The 17,982-nt window shown below is 42.0% G+C and overlaps 1 protein-coding gene across 1 annotated transcript in view; it reads left to right on the forward strand.

Annotated features, from left to right (window-relative positions):
• Nucleotides 1-1,419: 1,419 nt before the first annotated feature.
• Nucleotides 1,420-17,982, forward strand: part of LOC137368743 (stabilizer of axonemal microtubules 2-like) — a 67,974-nt gene continuing 51,411 nt past the window's right edge. The window contains exon 1 of the mRNA XM_068028932.1: nt 1,420-1,551. Within this exon, the coding sequence (XP_067885033.1) occupies nt 1,514-1,551 (38 nt within the window). The 5' untranslated portion in view covers nt 1,420-1,513. The remainder of the gene's footprint in view (nt 1,552-17,982) is intronic.

Here is a 17,982-nt window from a genome sequence, read left to right on the forward strand (position 1 = left end):
AAGGGTAATTGTTGACAGTTGTTTTGGCAACTGGAGGGCTGTTTCCAGTGGTGTTCCGCAGGACTCAGTACTGGGTTCCTGCTTTTTGTGGTATATATTAACGATTTGGATGTAAATGTAGGGGGCATGATCAAGAAGTTTGCAGATGACACAAAGATTGGCCGTGTGGTATATAGCGAGGTGGATAGCTGTAGGCTGCAGGAGAGTATTGATGGTCTGGTCAGATGGGCAGAAAAGTGACAAATGGAATTCAACTTGGAGAAGTGTGAGGTGATGCATTTAGGGAGGTCAAACAAGGCAAAGGAATATTTGACTAATGGGAAAATACTGAGAAGTACAGAGGAAGTGAGGGACCTTGGACTGAATGTCCACAGATCCCTGAAGGTATCAGGACAGGTCAATAAGGTGGTTAAGAAGGCATATGGAATCCTTTCCTTTATTAGCAGAGGTATAGAACACAAGAGCAGGGAGGTTATGCTGGAACTGTATAACTCATTGATTAGGCCACAACTTGAGTACTGTATGCAGTTCTGGTCACCTCATTACAGAAAGGGTGTAATTGCACTAGAGAGGGTACAAAGGAGATTTACGAGGATTTTGCCAGGACTGGAAAAATGCAACGATGAGGAAAGATTGGATAGGCTAGGGTTGTTCTCCTTGGAACAGAGATGGCTGAGGGGAGATCTGATTGAAATGTACAAAATTTTGAGGGGCCTGGATAGAGTGGAGGTGAAGGATCTATTCACCTTAGCAGAGAGGTCAGTGACGAGGGGGCATAGATTTAAAGTGATTGGTAGAAAAATTAGAGGGGAGATGAGGAAAAACTTTTTCACTCAGAGGGTGCTGGGGGTCCGGAACGCTGCCTGAAAAGGTAGTTGAGGCAGAAACCCTCAACTCATTCAAAAGGAGGCTGGATATGCACCTCAAGTGCCATAATCTGCAGGGCAAGGGACCAAATGCTGGAAGGTGGGATTAGGATAGGTGGGATTGCTTATCGGCCGGCAGACACGATGGGCTAAGTGGCCTCTTTCTGTGCCTTAAACTTTCTATGATTCTAACCATTTAAAATTAAACAGGTTAATGCGATTCTCAGGATAGGAGAAGAATTGCATACCTACCCATTGAACATCCTCTGCACAGCTCAATTTCAAAGCATGTGAATTTTTCCGGGTTAAATTACATGTAGGGCTTTTATATTTAAAAAAAAAACTTTATAAATCAAACTTTAAAAAAGCAAAACTGGCTATTCAAAAAAAAAATACAATCTTTAATCGTTTCTAAGTTTTTTGGGGGAAAAATCTTTTTTTTGTGTGTGGTCTGTTTCTGCTGTTGGATCTATTTTATTTCAATCCCAATGCAAAGGATTATGTTCACCATGTGACAGGTTGGAGTAATGCAGGGCGAGGTGTTGCGAGTTCCTCTGTTACTGGGGCGAATTGCTTAGATACCCGCACGGATTTATTACCAACACAGATCGCACGGAGTAAGCTTTACACCGACTGCAGTCCACACCATGAAGAGGAAATGCATTTGCGAGCTTTGCACCTGTGGGTATGTAAAACGTGCAGCAGAAATTGTAGGTCATCTAATATTCAGTTCACAAGATATATTCTCCTTAGGGCTGACTCTGACGATTGAGCTGCGGCTTAAATGAGACACGTAATATATAATTTTGGAGTGGCATAATTCAGTTAAAAATATAAAAATATAAATGGTGCAACATCGGTAATGTGCAAGTAAATTGGAGCACTTGCTGACACGCTGACCTGCAGATTAGCTACTAATAAAGAGGATTAATTTTCCAGATAAAGCACGTTTATCTGTTAGGATTTATCATGAAAATTATTTGACTAAACCGGCTGCCTCAGTATTTTTTTAAACATGTATACGTTGAGAATATGTAAAAATTCACACACTAAGAATATAACATTAATTTGAAAGTGTCGGGAGGATGGTGTCAGTGACTCAATTCTCAATTGTAAATATAATCTCAAAAGTGACTAGTTAACCAGTCTGGATAATTAATGTAAAAATGTTTATGTACTTCGTGACCAGTGAAACAGTAACGTAAGGGGAATTGACTGACTTTTATGCGCAAGCCGTAACCATAGAAACGCTTGCCTAGCAGTTGCTGGTGAGTTTTATTTAGTATCAATATCACAAATAGAATTAAAGTGCTAAATCACTGAGATCTAGAGCAGTTGCAATTCGCTAAAGTAATGCAATTGAGCAAAAAACTAATTAGTGCTAGCTAATCCAAAGGCCCAGGCCAATGCTCAGGGGACATGGGTTCGAATCCCACTACAGACGGTGAAATTTGAATTCAATTCATAAAATCTAATGGTGATCATGAAACAATCTGGTCCCTTCATTTAGGGGGAAGGAAATCTGCTTCCTTACCTGGTCTGGCCTACAGACTGTGACTCCAGACTCTTAAATGGTTGACTCTTAAATGCCCTCTAAACTGGCCTATCAAGCCACTCAGTATCAAACCATTACAAAATCTAAGAAAAGGAACGAAACAGGACGGACCACCCAGCATCGACCTAGGCACTGGAAACAACAGCAGGAAACCCAGCCCTGTAGACCCTGCAAAGTCCTCCTTACTAACAAAATTGGGAGAGCTGACCCACAGACCGAACAGGCAACAGCTCACGGAATCATACCTTATAGACAATGTCCCAGACACCACCATCACCACCAGAGGTGGGAGGGAGTTGCTCTGGGAGTCCTCAACATTGATTCTGGACCCCATGAAATCCCATGGCATAATGGGCAAGGAACCTTCCTGCTGGTTACCACTGACCGCACCCCTCCCCTCCCCTCCCCTCTGCTGGATGAATCAGTGTTTCTCCATGTTGAACACCAATTGTAAGAAACATTGAGGGTGGCAAGGGCACAGAATGTACTCTGGTTGGGGAACTTCAATGTCCATTACTAAGAGTGGCTCAGTAGCACCACTACTGACTGAGCTGCCCGAGTCCTAAAGGACATAGCTGCTAGACTGGGTCTGTGGCAGGTGGTGAGGGAACCAGCAAGAGGGAAAAACCCACTTGACCTCGTCCATCGTCCACAAATATCTCCATCGATGGGGGAGCCCAGCACGTCAGTGCAAAAGGCAAGGCTGAAACATTTGCATCCATCTTCAGCCAGAAGTGCTGAATGGATGGTCTATCTCAGCCTCCTCCTGAGGTCCCCAGCATCACAAAGATATCAAGAAACGGCTGAAGGCACTGGATACTGAAAAGGCTATGGGCCCTGACAATATCCCGGCTGTAGATTTGTGCTCCAAAACGCATGTAAGCTGTCCAGGTACAGCTACAACACTGGCATCTAGCCAACAAAGTGCAAATTGCCCAAGTATGTCCTGTCCCCAAAAACAGGACACATCCAATCCAACCAATTACTGCCCCACCGGTCTACTCTCGATCATCAGCAAAGTGCTATCAAGCGGCACTTGCTCAGCAATAACCTGCTCACTGATGCTCAGTTTGGGTTCTGCCAGTGCCACTCAGCTCCTGACCTCATTATAGCCTTGGTCCAAACATGGACAAAAGAGCTGAATTCCAGAGTTGAGGTTGACATCAAGGCAGCATTTGACTGAGTTTGATATCAAGGTGCCCAAGCAAAACTGGAGCCAATGGGAATCGGGGAAAACACTCTGCTGGTTGGAGTCATACCTAGCACAAATGAAGATGGTTGTGGTTGTTGGAAGTCAATCATCTCAGTCCCAGGACATCACTGCAGGAGTTCCTCAGGGTAGTGTGCTAGGCCCAACCATTTTCAGCTGCTTCATTAATGACCTTCCCTCTATCATAAGGTCAGAAGTGGGGACGTTCGCTGAAGATTGCACAATGTTCAGCACCATTTGTGACCCCTCAGGTACTGAAGCAGCCCATGTGTAGATGCAGCAAGACCTGGACAACATCCAGGCTTGGGCTGATAAGTAGCAAGTAACATTCATACCACACAAGTGGCAGACAATGATCATCTCCAACAAGAGAGAATCTAACCATCTCCCCTTGGTGTTCAATGGCATTACCATTGCCGAATCCCCTACTATCAACATCCTGGGGGGTTACCATTGACCAGAAACTGAACTGGACCAACCACATAAATACTGTGGCTACAGATCAGAGTCTAGGGATTCTGCAGCGAGTAACTCACCTCCTGTCTTCCCTCAATGTCTGTCCACCATCTGCAAGGCACAAGTCAGGTGTGTGATGGAATACTGTCCACTTGCCTCGATGGGTGCACTCAAGAAGGTCAACACCATCCAGGGCAAAGCAGCTAGCTTGATTGGCACCCCGTCCACAAACATTCACCCCCTCCACCACTGACACACCATGGCAACAGGGCTGTGTACCATCTACAAGATGCACTGCAGCAACTCACCAAGGCTCCTTTGGCAGCACCTTCCAAACCTATGACCTCTATCACCTAGAAGGACAAGGGCAGCAGATGCATGGGAACACCACCACCTGCAACTTCCCCTCCAAGTCACACACCATCCTGACTTGGAACTATATTGTCACTCCTTCACTGTCGCTGGGTCAAAATCATGGAACACCCTTCCTAACAGCACTATTGGTGTATGTACACCCTAAGAACTGCAGTGGTTCAAGAAGGCAGTTCACCACCTTCTCAATGGTAAATAGGGATGGGCAATAAATTCTGGCCTAGCCAGCAAATCCCACATCCCATGAACAAAAAAAAAAATCAGCTGGTAACTAGCAGACACGCTGCACTCTTGGCCCGACTGATTATATCATTTGCAGTGTTAGTGTCAGCGACATTAACGCCCACATTGCGGGTGGCACAGTAGTGCAGTGGTTAGCACTCCAGCCTCACAGCTCCAGCGACCCGGGTTCGGTTCTGGGTACTGCCTGTGTGGAGTTTGCCAGTTCTCCCTTTGACCGCGTGGGTTTCCGCTGGATGCTCTGGTTTCCTCCCACAGCCAAAGACTTGCAGGTTGATAGGTAAACTGGCCATTGTAAATTGCTCCTAGTGTAGGTAGGTGGTAGGAGAATGGTGGGGATGTGGTAGAGAATATGGGATTAATGTAGGATTAGTATAAATGGGTGGTTGTTGGTCAGCACAGACCCGGTGAGCCGAAGGGCCTGTTTCAATGCTGTATCTCTCTATGACTCTATGACTGGGACAAAAGTACATTGCTAAAACTTATGTTATTTCTGTTTTTTAACTATCAACTGTTGCAAAGAGATACATTCAAGTCTGGTTATGCACTATTGGTCACAGAAATATTTGATAAAGTTAACAAAGCTTTTGAAAATGTTTATTTTTGAGTAGTCTAGAACAAATGCCGACCTTCCTGTGCAAAATTTTGCAAATTCTAGTACTGTAATATAAGGAATTTTTCAAGCATAAATTATTTTTTCTCTCTTTTCGCTATCTATGGCTCCTAACTGCGATAATGGCAAAATGATGCTTGTAAATCCATGCAAGTAAGCAGTAGCAGTGATAGTTTCTCTGAATTCCCTTTCTTTATTTGAGGCATTCCCTATTCTCGATGCTTCCTGATGTTGGCACAGCAGAAAATAGCGGCTCATTTCATAGAGCATTACAGCCTCAAATGCCATTTTACCATTGGACTCAAACACCCCAAAGTATAGTTTCACACAGATTAATTCAATTTTATGTATTTTTAGAAATGGAATGTTCCTAAATGTCAACCTTGTCATAATTCACAAGCAGAGGGGAGGTGGAGTTGCAGTATTATTGTTTGAAATCTTGGAATCATACAGCACAGAAGGAGTCCATTCAGCCCATCATATCTGTGCGAGTTCATTGAGCAGTCCAGTTAGGCCCACTCCCCTGCTCTTTTGTGTATTCCAGATCCTAACCACGTGCTGTTTGAGAAAGTTTTTCCTTATGTCGCTGTTCCTTCTTCCGCCAATCACCTCTGGTTCTCAACTCTTCCGCCAACGGAAGCCGTTTTTCCCTATCTACTCTGTCCAGACCCCTCATGATTTTGAACACCCCTATCAAATTTCCTCTTGATCTCTTCTCCGAGGAGAACAACCCCAACTTGTCCAATCTGTACATGTAACTGAAGTTCCTCATCACTGGAACCATTCTCGTGAATCTTTTCTCTACTGCCTTCACATCCTTCCAAAAATGTGGTGCCCAAAATAATGCACAATACTTCAGGTGAGGCTGAACCAGGTTCATCGTAATTTCCTTGTTTTTGTACTCTGTGTCCCTATTTATAAACCTCAGGATCCCGAATGCGTTATTAACTACTTTCTCAACCTGCCCTGCCACCTTCAGTGATTTATGCACATCTACCCCAAGTCCCTCTGCTCCTGCACACCCATTAGGATTGTAAGCTTTATTTTATATTGCCCGTCCTTACATTTTGGGAGGAAAAATATCACTTCACACTTCTCTGCATTAAATTTCATCTGCTACGTATCCACCCATTCCACCAGCCTCTCCATGTCCTCTTGAAGTCTGTCACTATCCTCCTCACAGTTCACAATACTTCCAAATGTTGAACTTGTGCCGTGTACACCCCAGTCTAGGTTGTTCGTATAGATCAAGAAAAACAGTGGTCCCAACACCGACCCCTGGGGAACCCCACTATATATTTTCCTCCAGTTTGAAAACAACCATTAACTATTACTCTGTTTCCTGTCACTCAGCCACCTTCATATCCATGGTGCCACTGTCCCTTTCATTCCATGGAATTTAACTTTGCCTGTTCTGCAGTACTTTATTCAATGCCTTTTGGAAGTCACCACATCAACTGCATTATACGCATCAACCCTCTATTATTTTAACAAATCCGTGCTGGCTTTCCTTAATCTACATTTGTCCAGGTGACTGTTGATTTTGTCCCGAATTATCCTTTCTAAAAGCATTCCCACCACTGAGGTTAAACTGACTGGCCTGTTGTTGCTGGGCTTATCCTTGAACCCTTTTTTGAATAAGGGTGTGACATTTGCAATTCTACAGTCCTCTGGCACCGGTCCTCTATCTAAGGAGGATTGGAAGACAATCAGATTGAGAGATTAGTTAGCTGTTGGGCAGGAAGGCCTGTGGTGGGTTCATACCACTGCATGATTTTGGGGGGCTATCTCCTTTTTTTTCTTGCAGAGGGTTCTACAGTTCCTGTATGAACCACAACAGTGTGTTGCCAAGTGGACTGCAAGAGCTCACTCCTGTACTCAATTATCCATACATGCATACTTCCCACAGGGATCACTGTATAGCAATCAGGAATGTGAAACTTGAACAATTTCTTTCTCCTTAACCAAATGGCACAATGTCCATCTCCTCCTTACCCAGAATCCATTAACCTCTCTTCTGAGGTTTAGATGGTGCAACAGAGTCCATTATTTTGAGCTTGTTTATTTAGCATCTAGGTGTCCAATGGACATCTGCTGTACAACAGATTGAATCTGCATATTACAGGCAGATTCATTGCTGAAAGAGCCACAGCAGGTACACAGCCAGCAGACAACCCATTTTCCCAATACTATTCCTTTCAAAATACCATTCCAAATGCCATCAATATGCCTCATTTTATCAACTCTAACTGCAATTATTGTTTCCTCATATCTTTCTATGGCGATTAACTATATCAATATCCAGTCCAGCCTATCAATTTTATCATAAGCTGCTTCTAAGTCTTTGAAGTCTATGCGCTGCTTATTCTACATGTTCAGAGAAGGTATTGTCGGAAAAACCCTTGTTTGCCAAATGGGAAATATCAATTTCATCAGTTGGAAACTTACATTTGACCTTTTAATGGAAAAAAACCTGACAGTAACTTTAAAAAAGAAGCTAGCAGCCGAGATGGCCACTGCCATTTACATCTGAACTACCAGGAAATTGAGCAGGAGACAAAATCCAACGAGAAGCCCAGCCAGAACAATGCTCTGGCTAACTGATTCGATTAGCCAAATCACCCTCATTAGCGGGATATTCCAAACCATCTCGAGGCATTCATAAATGGAGACGTCCCTCCAGGGGGTAAACATTCCCAACCCCACCTAAGTGAAGTTTTGGGTTTTTGACTTTGGACCTCATTAAAAACAAAGGGAACCATGTGACCATCTGTTCATCTCTGAAGAAACTGGAAGTTTTGTGACACAGACAAGCAGACAGGCAGTTACCGAGTGTACAGTAGCACAGAAGGCTGCTGCTCCCCTCTCTCTCTCTGCCTAGAAAACATCAAGTGAAAACTGTCTGCGACTTGGGGATCCTCCAAGCTTACAGACTGCTTACAGCCAGTGACAGGGGGAAGAGAGCCAACTGCAATTCTGCCTTCAAACAACCCTGAGCAAAGAAGGCCAACCAAAGTTCACTTTGACCAGCGAGTACTTCAAGAATACAGCTTCAGCCAAGGACTACTGGATTTACAGACTGTATTTAAGTTCCATTTATTCTGGACTTTAATCCAACCACCAAATCTATTTTTCCCTCCTGTAATCTATTTGTGTGTGTGATTCTCGTGTGAATGTGTGCGTGAATATGCAGCATATTTTTAAATTGGGTTAGAATGTTAAGTATAATAAACTTACTTCTTTCTTGTTTAAACTCGAAAACCTGTCCGACTGATTCTTTCGTAATCATAGTAAAGGAAAGAGATAAAACACTCACAGCGGTGGTAAGCACAACCACTCTTTAAAAGGAATAAACCCTGCTGTGGTCAAATAAGAGGGGCAAGAGGGGAGCTGGAGAACCCCTCCTCACCTGGCCGTAACAGTATTTAATAGATGAAACCTGCCCTAACTAAAAAGGTAAGAGCTGAAGATAATTGCCAACCATGGTTATCTCAAGGTGGAAAATAGCACATTGCCAAACCAGAAGGGTGGCAAAGATCAGAAGAAAGGCCCTGGCTTTAGGAGGCTGGCATTTTCCTTCAAATTCAAACAATATCTTTGCACCTATCAAAGTGTTAAAACTTTTTACATATTGGATATCATCAACAGTGGCTACTCTATATTTATCAGCACAAGTTAGTGTTATAACAAGTTGTACAGGAACAGTACAATAAATGAGTGCAATTAGTCTTTTGCAAGTTGCAGCTACTGCCTGTGTCAGCTTGAATCAGTCTAAAGCATAAACCAAATGCACTTTTGAGTTCGATGCTTATGGTTTCAAGCCCAACTTCAGGGCCCATGGACATAAACTAAACTTCAGTGTTGCAGTGAGGTTGTAAGTTACCATCTATTGGGTGATACGTTAATGTCTACATTCTGCTATTCTGTTTCTCAAGAGTAGGATGTCCTTTTGGGTGACCTGGCTGACACTCCGCCTGCAATGAACATGACCAAAATAGATTCACTGCTTGTTTAGAGATGTTGTCAGGACCATACACTGCTGTGTTTGCCAACATAAGTCGTGACTTAGTAACGAATTGTATGTGAAATGTTTTCAGACATTTCAGAAATCTATCAGCAGCTGTTATTAAAAAATGCAAGTCTTTCTTACTGCGTCTTTGAAAGTAATGGCCATTGTTAATATTCCATTCCAGGGTGGCCTAGTAAACAATGTATGCACATAACATGTCATTCTAACACAGTACTTTCTTTCAACACTCAGCTTCAAAGTAAAGTCAAAGGAATACAATAATAAATATGCAAGTTCCACACGTGAGTTATGCCTTGTCTAATTAAAACTTATTTATGGTGTATGTTACGGTTGCTTCCCTTTTTTTGTTAAATTTTGAAGATTGTGTTTGAAAACTGAAAAGGAGTCCATGGATTTTTTTTTTTTTTACAAGGGTCACTGAGAGGTCTGGATTGTAAACATTTACTCGAAAGTACCTGTCTTCAAATAATTACCCAGCAGGGGTTGTTTTTGACTTGGGGGAAAGATGTTTCCAAAGAAGTGATAGGTCAAGATTTATAGGGGTCAGGAGGCTTGACTCTTATGACATTGTTTTTTGGTTTCGTTATGGACAATGGTTTAAAAAGACAGTTGGAGAAAACTTGCCAAGGGAGCAAAACCACAACTTAGTCTGTTCAAGCTCTTTGAAAAAGCCTGCCAGTTTTCCCATCTCTTGAGAAGCTAGTGTAAGAAACTGCCTGAAACCACTGTTACTGCATTTTCCCCTGGAAGGGCCTGCCCAAACTTGTCAGCTGACAAGAACTGACCAAGGAAGATCCAAGTGAAGGTCGTCTACGTGTATTCGGGATGCCAAACCAGAAAAGGACTTCTGACATCTTTTCACATCTCTTTTTTTTTCTTCAAGAATTAGCAAGTATTTTGGCCAATGTATTTTATTTGTGTGTTTTTTTTTGTAATAGAGCTCTAAAGAGTAAATCTCTTATTTTTTCGGTTAACTGGTGTGTGTGAGGGGCTGAGGTAAAAAGGGAACTTTTATATTTCGATCTGTGTGTTTATGCTTTGCTTCATTATTGGTTAAGACTTGTTTTATAATCTGATAATTTTGTTGTTTATTAAAGAAACCTGGTTGGTGTGTTTTATTCTGGGATAAAAAGAGGCCATGATTGACCGTATTGGTAAGTGGGAAAAAATTGAAATATATGTTGTGACCTGGAGAAGTGAATCAAGAATACCCATCTCGGTCGTAACATGTACATTACATTTGTTAGACCAAACTTTTAACATCACCTGTAACATTATTTTTAATCCCTTGTATTTTTTTGTTTGAATTTTATGAATGGATGGAAATTGGTCACCTTTCCTGCCTCTTGCCTTTCTAGAGGTGTCTAGAAATTCCTTTTAATGTGGAGGAGTTCAATTAGAAACAAATCAACTGAAATATTTTATTTTCAGGTTAAGACCTATTTTAAGTTTATGACAACTTCCTGATTGAAAGCATAAATATGTAAATTATCTATTGAGGGTGGCATGTTTCTGGCATGACTGATAATGGTTCACACTCCAATTTTCAATTTGTTGAAAATGTTAACCTTCCTTAATACGAAGTTGTAGAGTTGATTCCTTGTTTGGCTAAGCAGAGTTAGCTGATTCCAGAAAGGACACAATGAGGAATTACAATTGTGCTCAGCTATGAGGAAGGATTCTTGGGCAAAAATCCTGCTGCCATTCAACAGGCTACTTAATACTTGCAATTATTGTTGAGAAAAGCACTATACATCTCTAATGCTTTACACAATGATCTAATTTTGAAATGCAGTGAGGAATTTGAAGGTGATTATCATTTGATGCATCACCACAGCTTTAATTGTCAGCTTCAGGAGAAAGTGGTGCGGGGCGAAGACGGAAAAAGAAAACAGTATTTTGTCATATTAATGGAGGCGAGAAATTAAGCACACAAAATTTACTATGTATTAAAATCAGTTAATGTTTGCAATATTCTAATTTATTGCATTGGTAGCTGGTGCTGTGAGTAATGATGTTATGTGACCATCAATTAACTGAATTGACACAATGTAGATCCATTTAAAAGAAGAAACACGTGCATTTGTATAGTGCCTTTCATGACCGTTGGATGTCCCAAAGTGCTTTACAGCCAGTGAGGTACTTTTTTGAAGTGTTGTTACTGTTGCGATGAGCTGCCAATTTGTGCACAGCAAGCTCCCACAAACAGCAATGTGATAATGATCAGATTTTTCTTGTGATGTTGATTGGGAGATAAATATTGAAATAGTGCTATGGGATCTCCTATATCCACAGTTTAACATCTCATGAGAAAGTTCCTCCAACAGTGCAGCACTCATTCAGTACTGCTCCAGAGTATCAACTGAGATTTTTGTGCTCAGGTCCTGGATTGGGACTTGAACCCACAACCTTTTGACATAGAGCCATGACTGCTGCCCACTGAACCACAGCTGATTCTTAATGCTGCAGTTATCAGTGTGCAAAGGGGCTTGCAGGCTCTCACAGCAGTCTTGCATTCTGCTCTCCAATACATCATGAGGATTGCTGAAACATTGCCCCAGAGGAATGGCAGTGGCACCGTAGAGCACAACCCTGCTGCCTTCTCTCAGAATGGCAACATTCCCGCTCCCACCATGGCCACTCCTTGCTGTTGCCTGTCATTGCTGCCACCCATGTCAAGATGGTAGTCTGAAGCTGGGTCCTCTAATGTCAGAGCTGTTTATGATCGCCCTGTAAGGCTATTTGCAGTGACCTTCCACCAGTCATGCTGCTGCTGCTGGGATCATACTGCATAGGAGCATTAGGCCAGGCAAAGAGTTAGGGTTAGGATAGGCACTAAGGGAATGCACAAGTGTGATTAATTGATTTTTGTATGCAATACTGGATGGTTTGAGTTATAAATTTGGTTTGGAGTGTTTATTTTGTGGTAGCTTTTATTTCTGCATTGTGATCAAGCAGACCCTGTGATGGTCAGTGACAGAGGGATTATGAGGTGGTGGGACTGTTGGTGAATGGGGAGTTGCAGCTGCATTTACTGGTACCATAGTCGGATGAGTCGATCACGGACAGCCCGATCAGAAAGAGACTGTGTCGCCTCCTCCCTTCCTTCTCCTTCACCTCCTCTTCCTGTTGGACAGTGCAAAGGCTGAGGCTCCTCTAGCTCTGTACCTGGGGTCCCCTTACCCGCCTGACTCGCAGTCACCCCTCCTGTCCCTGACCAGTAACCCAATCTAAACCACGATCTAACCCAGAGGTCGGCAACCCGCTTCTCCTGAGCTGCATGTGGCTCCCAATCTTTTCCAGTTGGATCACATTATCCTGAAAAAGTCTAAAGAAAATTAAGTCAAGAAAATAAAGAATCAAAGATCTAGATGGCAACACAATTTTCCTTGAGCAAATGAGTAACTCTCATCAAAAATTTAGTTTCTATGCTGTCGGCTTCAAAACAACATTTTTAGGGATCATTTCAGAAAATAAATGGTAATTGTGGTCTTAAAAAAATAAATTAAAGTTCAAGCAGTGCGGTCTCCTATCTATTCACAGTTTATCTCATGATTTAATTCATAAATGTTGAAGAATTTAGCATTTACAATTATTTAATGCTAGAATTTACTGAATTATATCAATGATAATAGGAGAAATATCACACACACGGGATTTAACTTGCTGAGGTAACTAGATTTTGTTTTGTTAGCAAGCCAAGCAAGACTTGTGCATATCTGATATGGGATGAAATGTTTCATGTTAACAAATAATCAAATTCTGCCTGGCAATTGTTAGCAAAGATCAAAACCTTTGCCAAAAAATATCCACTTAGAAGTGAAAGAAAACATGCCGTTATAATTCTCCAGGAAAAAGTTGATGATGCCAAAGGCAAATTTAAAATTTGGGTAGCATCAAGATTCAACCCTGAAAACAAAAATAATGGTTTTTACCTACCCCTGGGATGTAGAAACTGGATTTTTCCTGACATTTACAAGATTGAAATTACATGAAATTAGTAGTTACTGCAGTCATTCTTACAAACATCAGAGAGCAGTTAAATCAAATGATGTTTTACAGCATCAGATAAGTGCATCATGTCCCTTAGATTCTCGATAAACAATTTTTTCCCCTTAAGGTATGCTTATGCCTTTACTCCATTCTTTATTTTCATCTTGCGTCTCCCAATTTTTTTGTTTTAGGCAATTAAAAAAAAAATGCTGTTCAAGTAAAAGGGCTGCCAACCCCTGACCTAATCAAAGGGGTGTGACTGCTTCCTGGATCAGTGTGTTCAGGCAACCCTCCCTCTCTCTGATTTATCACAATGTCTGTACCTCTGGCTCCAGCTCAACAACTCTGAGCTGAAGCTCCTCGAGATGATTACTGCAGATATGTTTGCATGGGAACGTGTTGCTTTCCACAAACTCAAACATGCTGCAGATGTGGCACACCTTCTGCATGGCCATCGCTATCTAACCTTTTATTTATTTAATTAATTCAAGTATTATGTAATTAATGAACTTAAACTAATTAATTTAAGTATTACTGAAAATAGAGACATGTTGTCGAAGCTTTTCGTCTTGCACTGATCAGGACAATCTGCAAGAATACCAATGTAAGGGAAAACAATGACTTTATACTGTATGAGAAGAGAGTGCTGATTGGTAGAGGCGTTGCCGTTGGAGAATGCACTAGTTTACAGTGACTGACAGTTAACTGCCAAGCTTTGTTTGAAATTTAAACCAGGCAGCTTGACTCTGGTCAAGACATTGCTCTGAGAATGAACCAGCAAATGGCTGTCACTTACTTTGTTTAGCTGAAATAGGTGTAATGTTTGTATATGTTCTTTCTGTCTGCAAAGGACAGGGCCCTGTGTATTAATATATGCAGCCTCCAATATGCACAAATGCGCTCCACTGTGAGCCCGACTGACAATCTTAAATTGGTTGTCAGCGTAATTCTTAGCACACTGAGAATTAGTTAGAAAATGTTATCCCTTCGCGGAATCGCATCTAATGTCGGACACTGTGTATATAGGCCGTATGTCCCAAAGATTGGCGGATCATATCAAACAACATGTCCCTTACACTGTTTGCAATGGGAAAGGTACAGGCCGTACCCAACCAGCCCATGCTTGCAAAACTGAAAACACTGGTGCATTCTCCGTGGCAGCACCTCTACCAATCAGAGTTCACTTGCCAACCAATCAGCACGCTCATCATATATTATAAAGTTGTTGTTTTTCCTCACACATTGGTATTCTTTCAAATTGTCCTGATGAGTGCAAGATGAAAAGCTTCGACAACATGTCTCCTATTTTCAGCAATACTCAAGATCTGTACTACCAAACGACTAATTAATGTAACAAAAAGGAGCACCTCCTTTTCCCCCCCATCCCCCCCCCACCCCACCCTGCACTGAATTTCCACTCACCAAATTCTCAACTTTCCTCTGTTTGCAATGCACTCATTCATTTTCTGAGCTGTGCCTTAGCTCCTTTGGATTGACTTTATGTACAAGTTTTGACCTGTTATCACAAAGGTTCATATAAAAGTAGACTATAAACTGAAAAGAGAAAGAAACACTCTTTTAGTCAGCCAACCATTTCACCCTAAATCCTCCTCCCTTCTCTTTGTATCCATGGTCTCCCCCTCCCTCCTCCACTGTTTGTCAGCCAAAGCGAAAGAGGCAAGATTGCAATCAATTTTTCATTGTTCTTTAATTTGTGCATAATATGTCTTGACTGAGAAGGAATCATGGAGCCAAAAACACAAGCTATCTCTGTGGCAATCAACTTAAATGTTATGTTAATGTGTGATCAAAGCAGAATTTTGCAGCAGGTCATTCCTGCTGAGACTCCCAGCATCAAAAGGACAAGTGCAGTTGCCGATGTGAGTTGCGGTATGGCTGTAGTTGAATGAAGCATTTTGTTTAGTAGCATGTTAAATGAAAAGCATCCATTTTTATTGATTGTTTATTCACCTGCACTACTTTAAAAAAAATTATAAAATGTGAGAATTTAAAGAAAGCTGAGAGTGAAAATGTTTTTTCTAAATAGTCAAATTAATTGAAGTTGAAAATCTGAGTCACTGCCAAACACAATTAAAAACGCATAAGTGGAATATGTATGTGGCTTGATAGAACAGAGAAATGCTGTGTACTCCTGTCTCTTTGTCACCAAAAATTGTATTGATTGTCAAGTAAGAAGTGTACTGTTGTATGATTGCCTTTGAGAGATGTCCCTTTAAGATCTTAGTATGCTAATGAGCTAAATACAAGGACAAAGTTATGTGACACCTAGAGTGAGGTTTTGTAAGTAGTTTTCTCTGTACTGTATATAATAGTTCAGCTGTAATAAAGCTGTTTGAGATCTTCAGAAAACTGGACTCCACGCATCTCATTTATGTTGCATCAGACACCATAAAAGAACTCATTACATGTCCAATCTTCTGATTCTTTCAGAAATTTCGATATCTGAATTGTTAACCATTTTTATAACTGAATGAATGACAGTAGTTGATTGGTAGCCCATCCATTGGCTTAAGCATCCTCCACCAGTGCACATTGGCAGCAGTGTGTACCATCTACAAGATGCACTGCAACAACTTGCCAAGTCTCCTTTTGACAGCACCTTCCAAACCTGTGACCTTTTCCATCTAGAAGAACAAGGACAGCAGACAGATAGGAACACCACCACCTGTAAGTACTCCTCCAAGTTTCACACCGTCCTGACTGGAACTATTCCTTCACTGTCATTGGGTCAGAATCCAGGAACTCCCTTCCTTCCGAACAGCACTGTGGGCGTACCTACACCACACAGACTTCAGTGGTTCAAGAGGTGGCTCATCACCACCTTCTCAAAGGCAATTAGGGATGGGCAATAAATGCTGGCCTTGCCAGTGACACCCACATCCCATGAATGATTTTTTTTTTTAAACTGTGAATTTGAGAGATTTTCAATGACTATTCAGTTGGTAACCAAAGGGCATCAATTCAAGATCACAAGCAAAAGAACAAAGAGGTTGGGAATTTATTTGTACAATGCTCAGGAACAGTATTTATACAATTGCCATTTTAAAGCAATTTTTTTTAAGGGTCGAGGAATGGGAATAGATAGTTGTTTCAATGTTGCGGGATATAGTGCGGGAAGAGGTTACTGGACTAAGGAGGGGAGAGGCCACAAATGGATTTGAGGATAAGAATTTCAAATTCATCGGGGACTGGGAGCCAATGTAATTCAGCAAGAACCAGAGTGAAGTTTGAATGGGATGGGGTGGGATAGCGCTTGGACAGAGTTATGGATGGACAGCAGCTGGAGAAATCTGAGAATGTCCAGGGGAGTATTGGAATAGCTGAGTGTAGAGGTGACAATGGTATGAATGATGGTTTCAGAAGATGTTGGACATGGGTGAGGTGGAAGTCTTTGTAATGGAGAGGGTATGAAATACAGGTTCAGCTTGGGCTTATGAGTGGTCTGGTTCAGCTTGAGACAATGGCTGGGGATGGAGATGGAGCCAGTGGCAAAGGCATGGCGTTTGTGGCAGGAGCCAAACACAATGGCTTAATGTTTAACTGGAGGAAATTGCAGTTCATTCAAAGCTGGATGTAGGACAAGCAGTCTGATAACAGAGAAGCCATGGAGGTGTCAAGACAGCTGGTGTAGAGAAAGAGCTGTGAGTTATCAGCATGTATGGCAGCATGTACATGAGGAAGAGGAAGTATCCAAGGATAGATCTATGGGAAATTCCAGCTGTCACGGTGTGGAGTGGGAAGAGAGGCCATTGCTGAAGATGGTCTGGCTACATTTGGATGGATAAAAGTGGAAATAAACAAGCTCAGTCCCACTGAGCAGGATGACCAAGAAGAGACATTAGAGGAGGATGGTGTGATGGATTATGTCAAACCTTGCAGATTTATCGGGAAGGTATTCTGTACCACAGTCACGAAGAAAGTCATTTGTAACTATGGTTAGGCTCATTTCCGTGCATGGGAGGGCCCAAAACCTGATTGGAGGGATTAAAAAAAGGAGTGGTAGCTGAGAGGAGGCAATCACATGCTCAAGGATTTTGGACAGGAAATTCAGGTGGAGATAGTCTGGTAGCGCTTAGGATGGGTGTTTTGAGGAGGGGGTGCTGATGGGATTTTGAAAGGCAGGGGAGCAACACCTAGGAAGAGGGAACTGTTTAAAAGTTCACCCAACATAGGAGCCTGGAAGGGAATTTGGATGGTCTGCAATTTAGTGGGAGTGGAGTTGAGGGTGGTGAAGGTGGAGATAAACTGTGAGAGCATATGAGGAGAAATGGGAGAGAAACTACAGAGAGATGGAGATTAAGGGTGAGTGCAGGAGAACCTGGGGGGATTGGGATTGACCTGGAAGAGGTTTGGATTGGATAAGTAGCTGAGCCAATTCAGCAGATAGTCTGGACCTTGCTGATCATGAAGTTCATAAGACCGAGTGCCCTGGATCTCCTTACTCCTAACTTCTTGCAGCAACAATTTGCCTTTGTACAGTGCCTTCAATATAGGAAATGTTCAAAAGTATTTAACAGAAGGGAGACACAAAATACATAAAGGAATGGACAGAGACATACCATGAGATTTAGGAGTGAAACACAAAAGCTGAGTTGAAAAAATGGGCATCGAGAATGTTTTTAAAGG

This window comes from Heterodontus francisci, chromosome 4 (assembly GCF_036365525.1).
Source record: "Heterodontus francisci isolate sHetFra1 chromosome 4, sHetFra1.hap1, whole genome shotgun sequence".
Lineage (NCBI taxonomy): Eukaryota > Metazoa > Chordata > Chondrichthyes > Heterodontiformes > Heterodontidae > Heterodontus > Heterodontus francisci.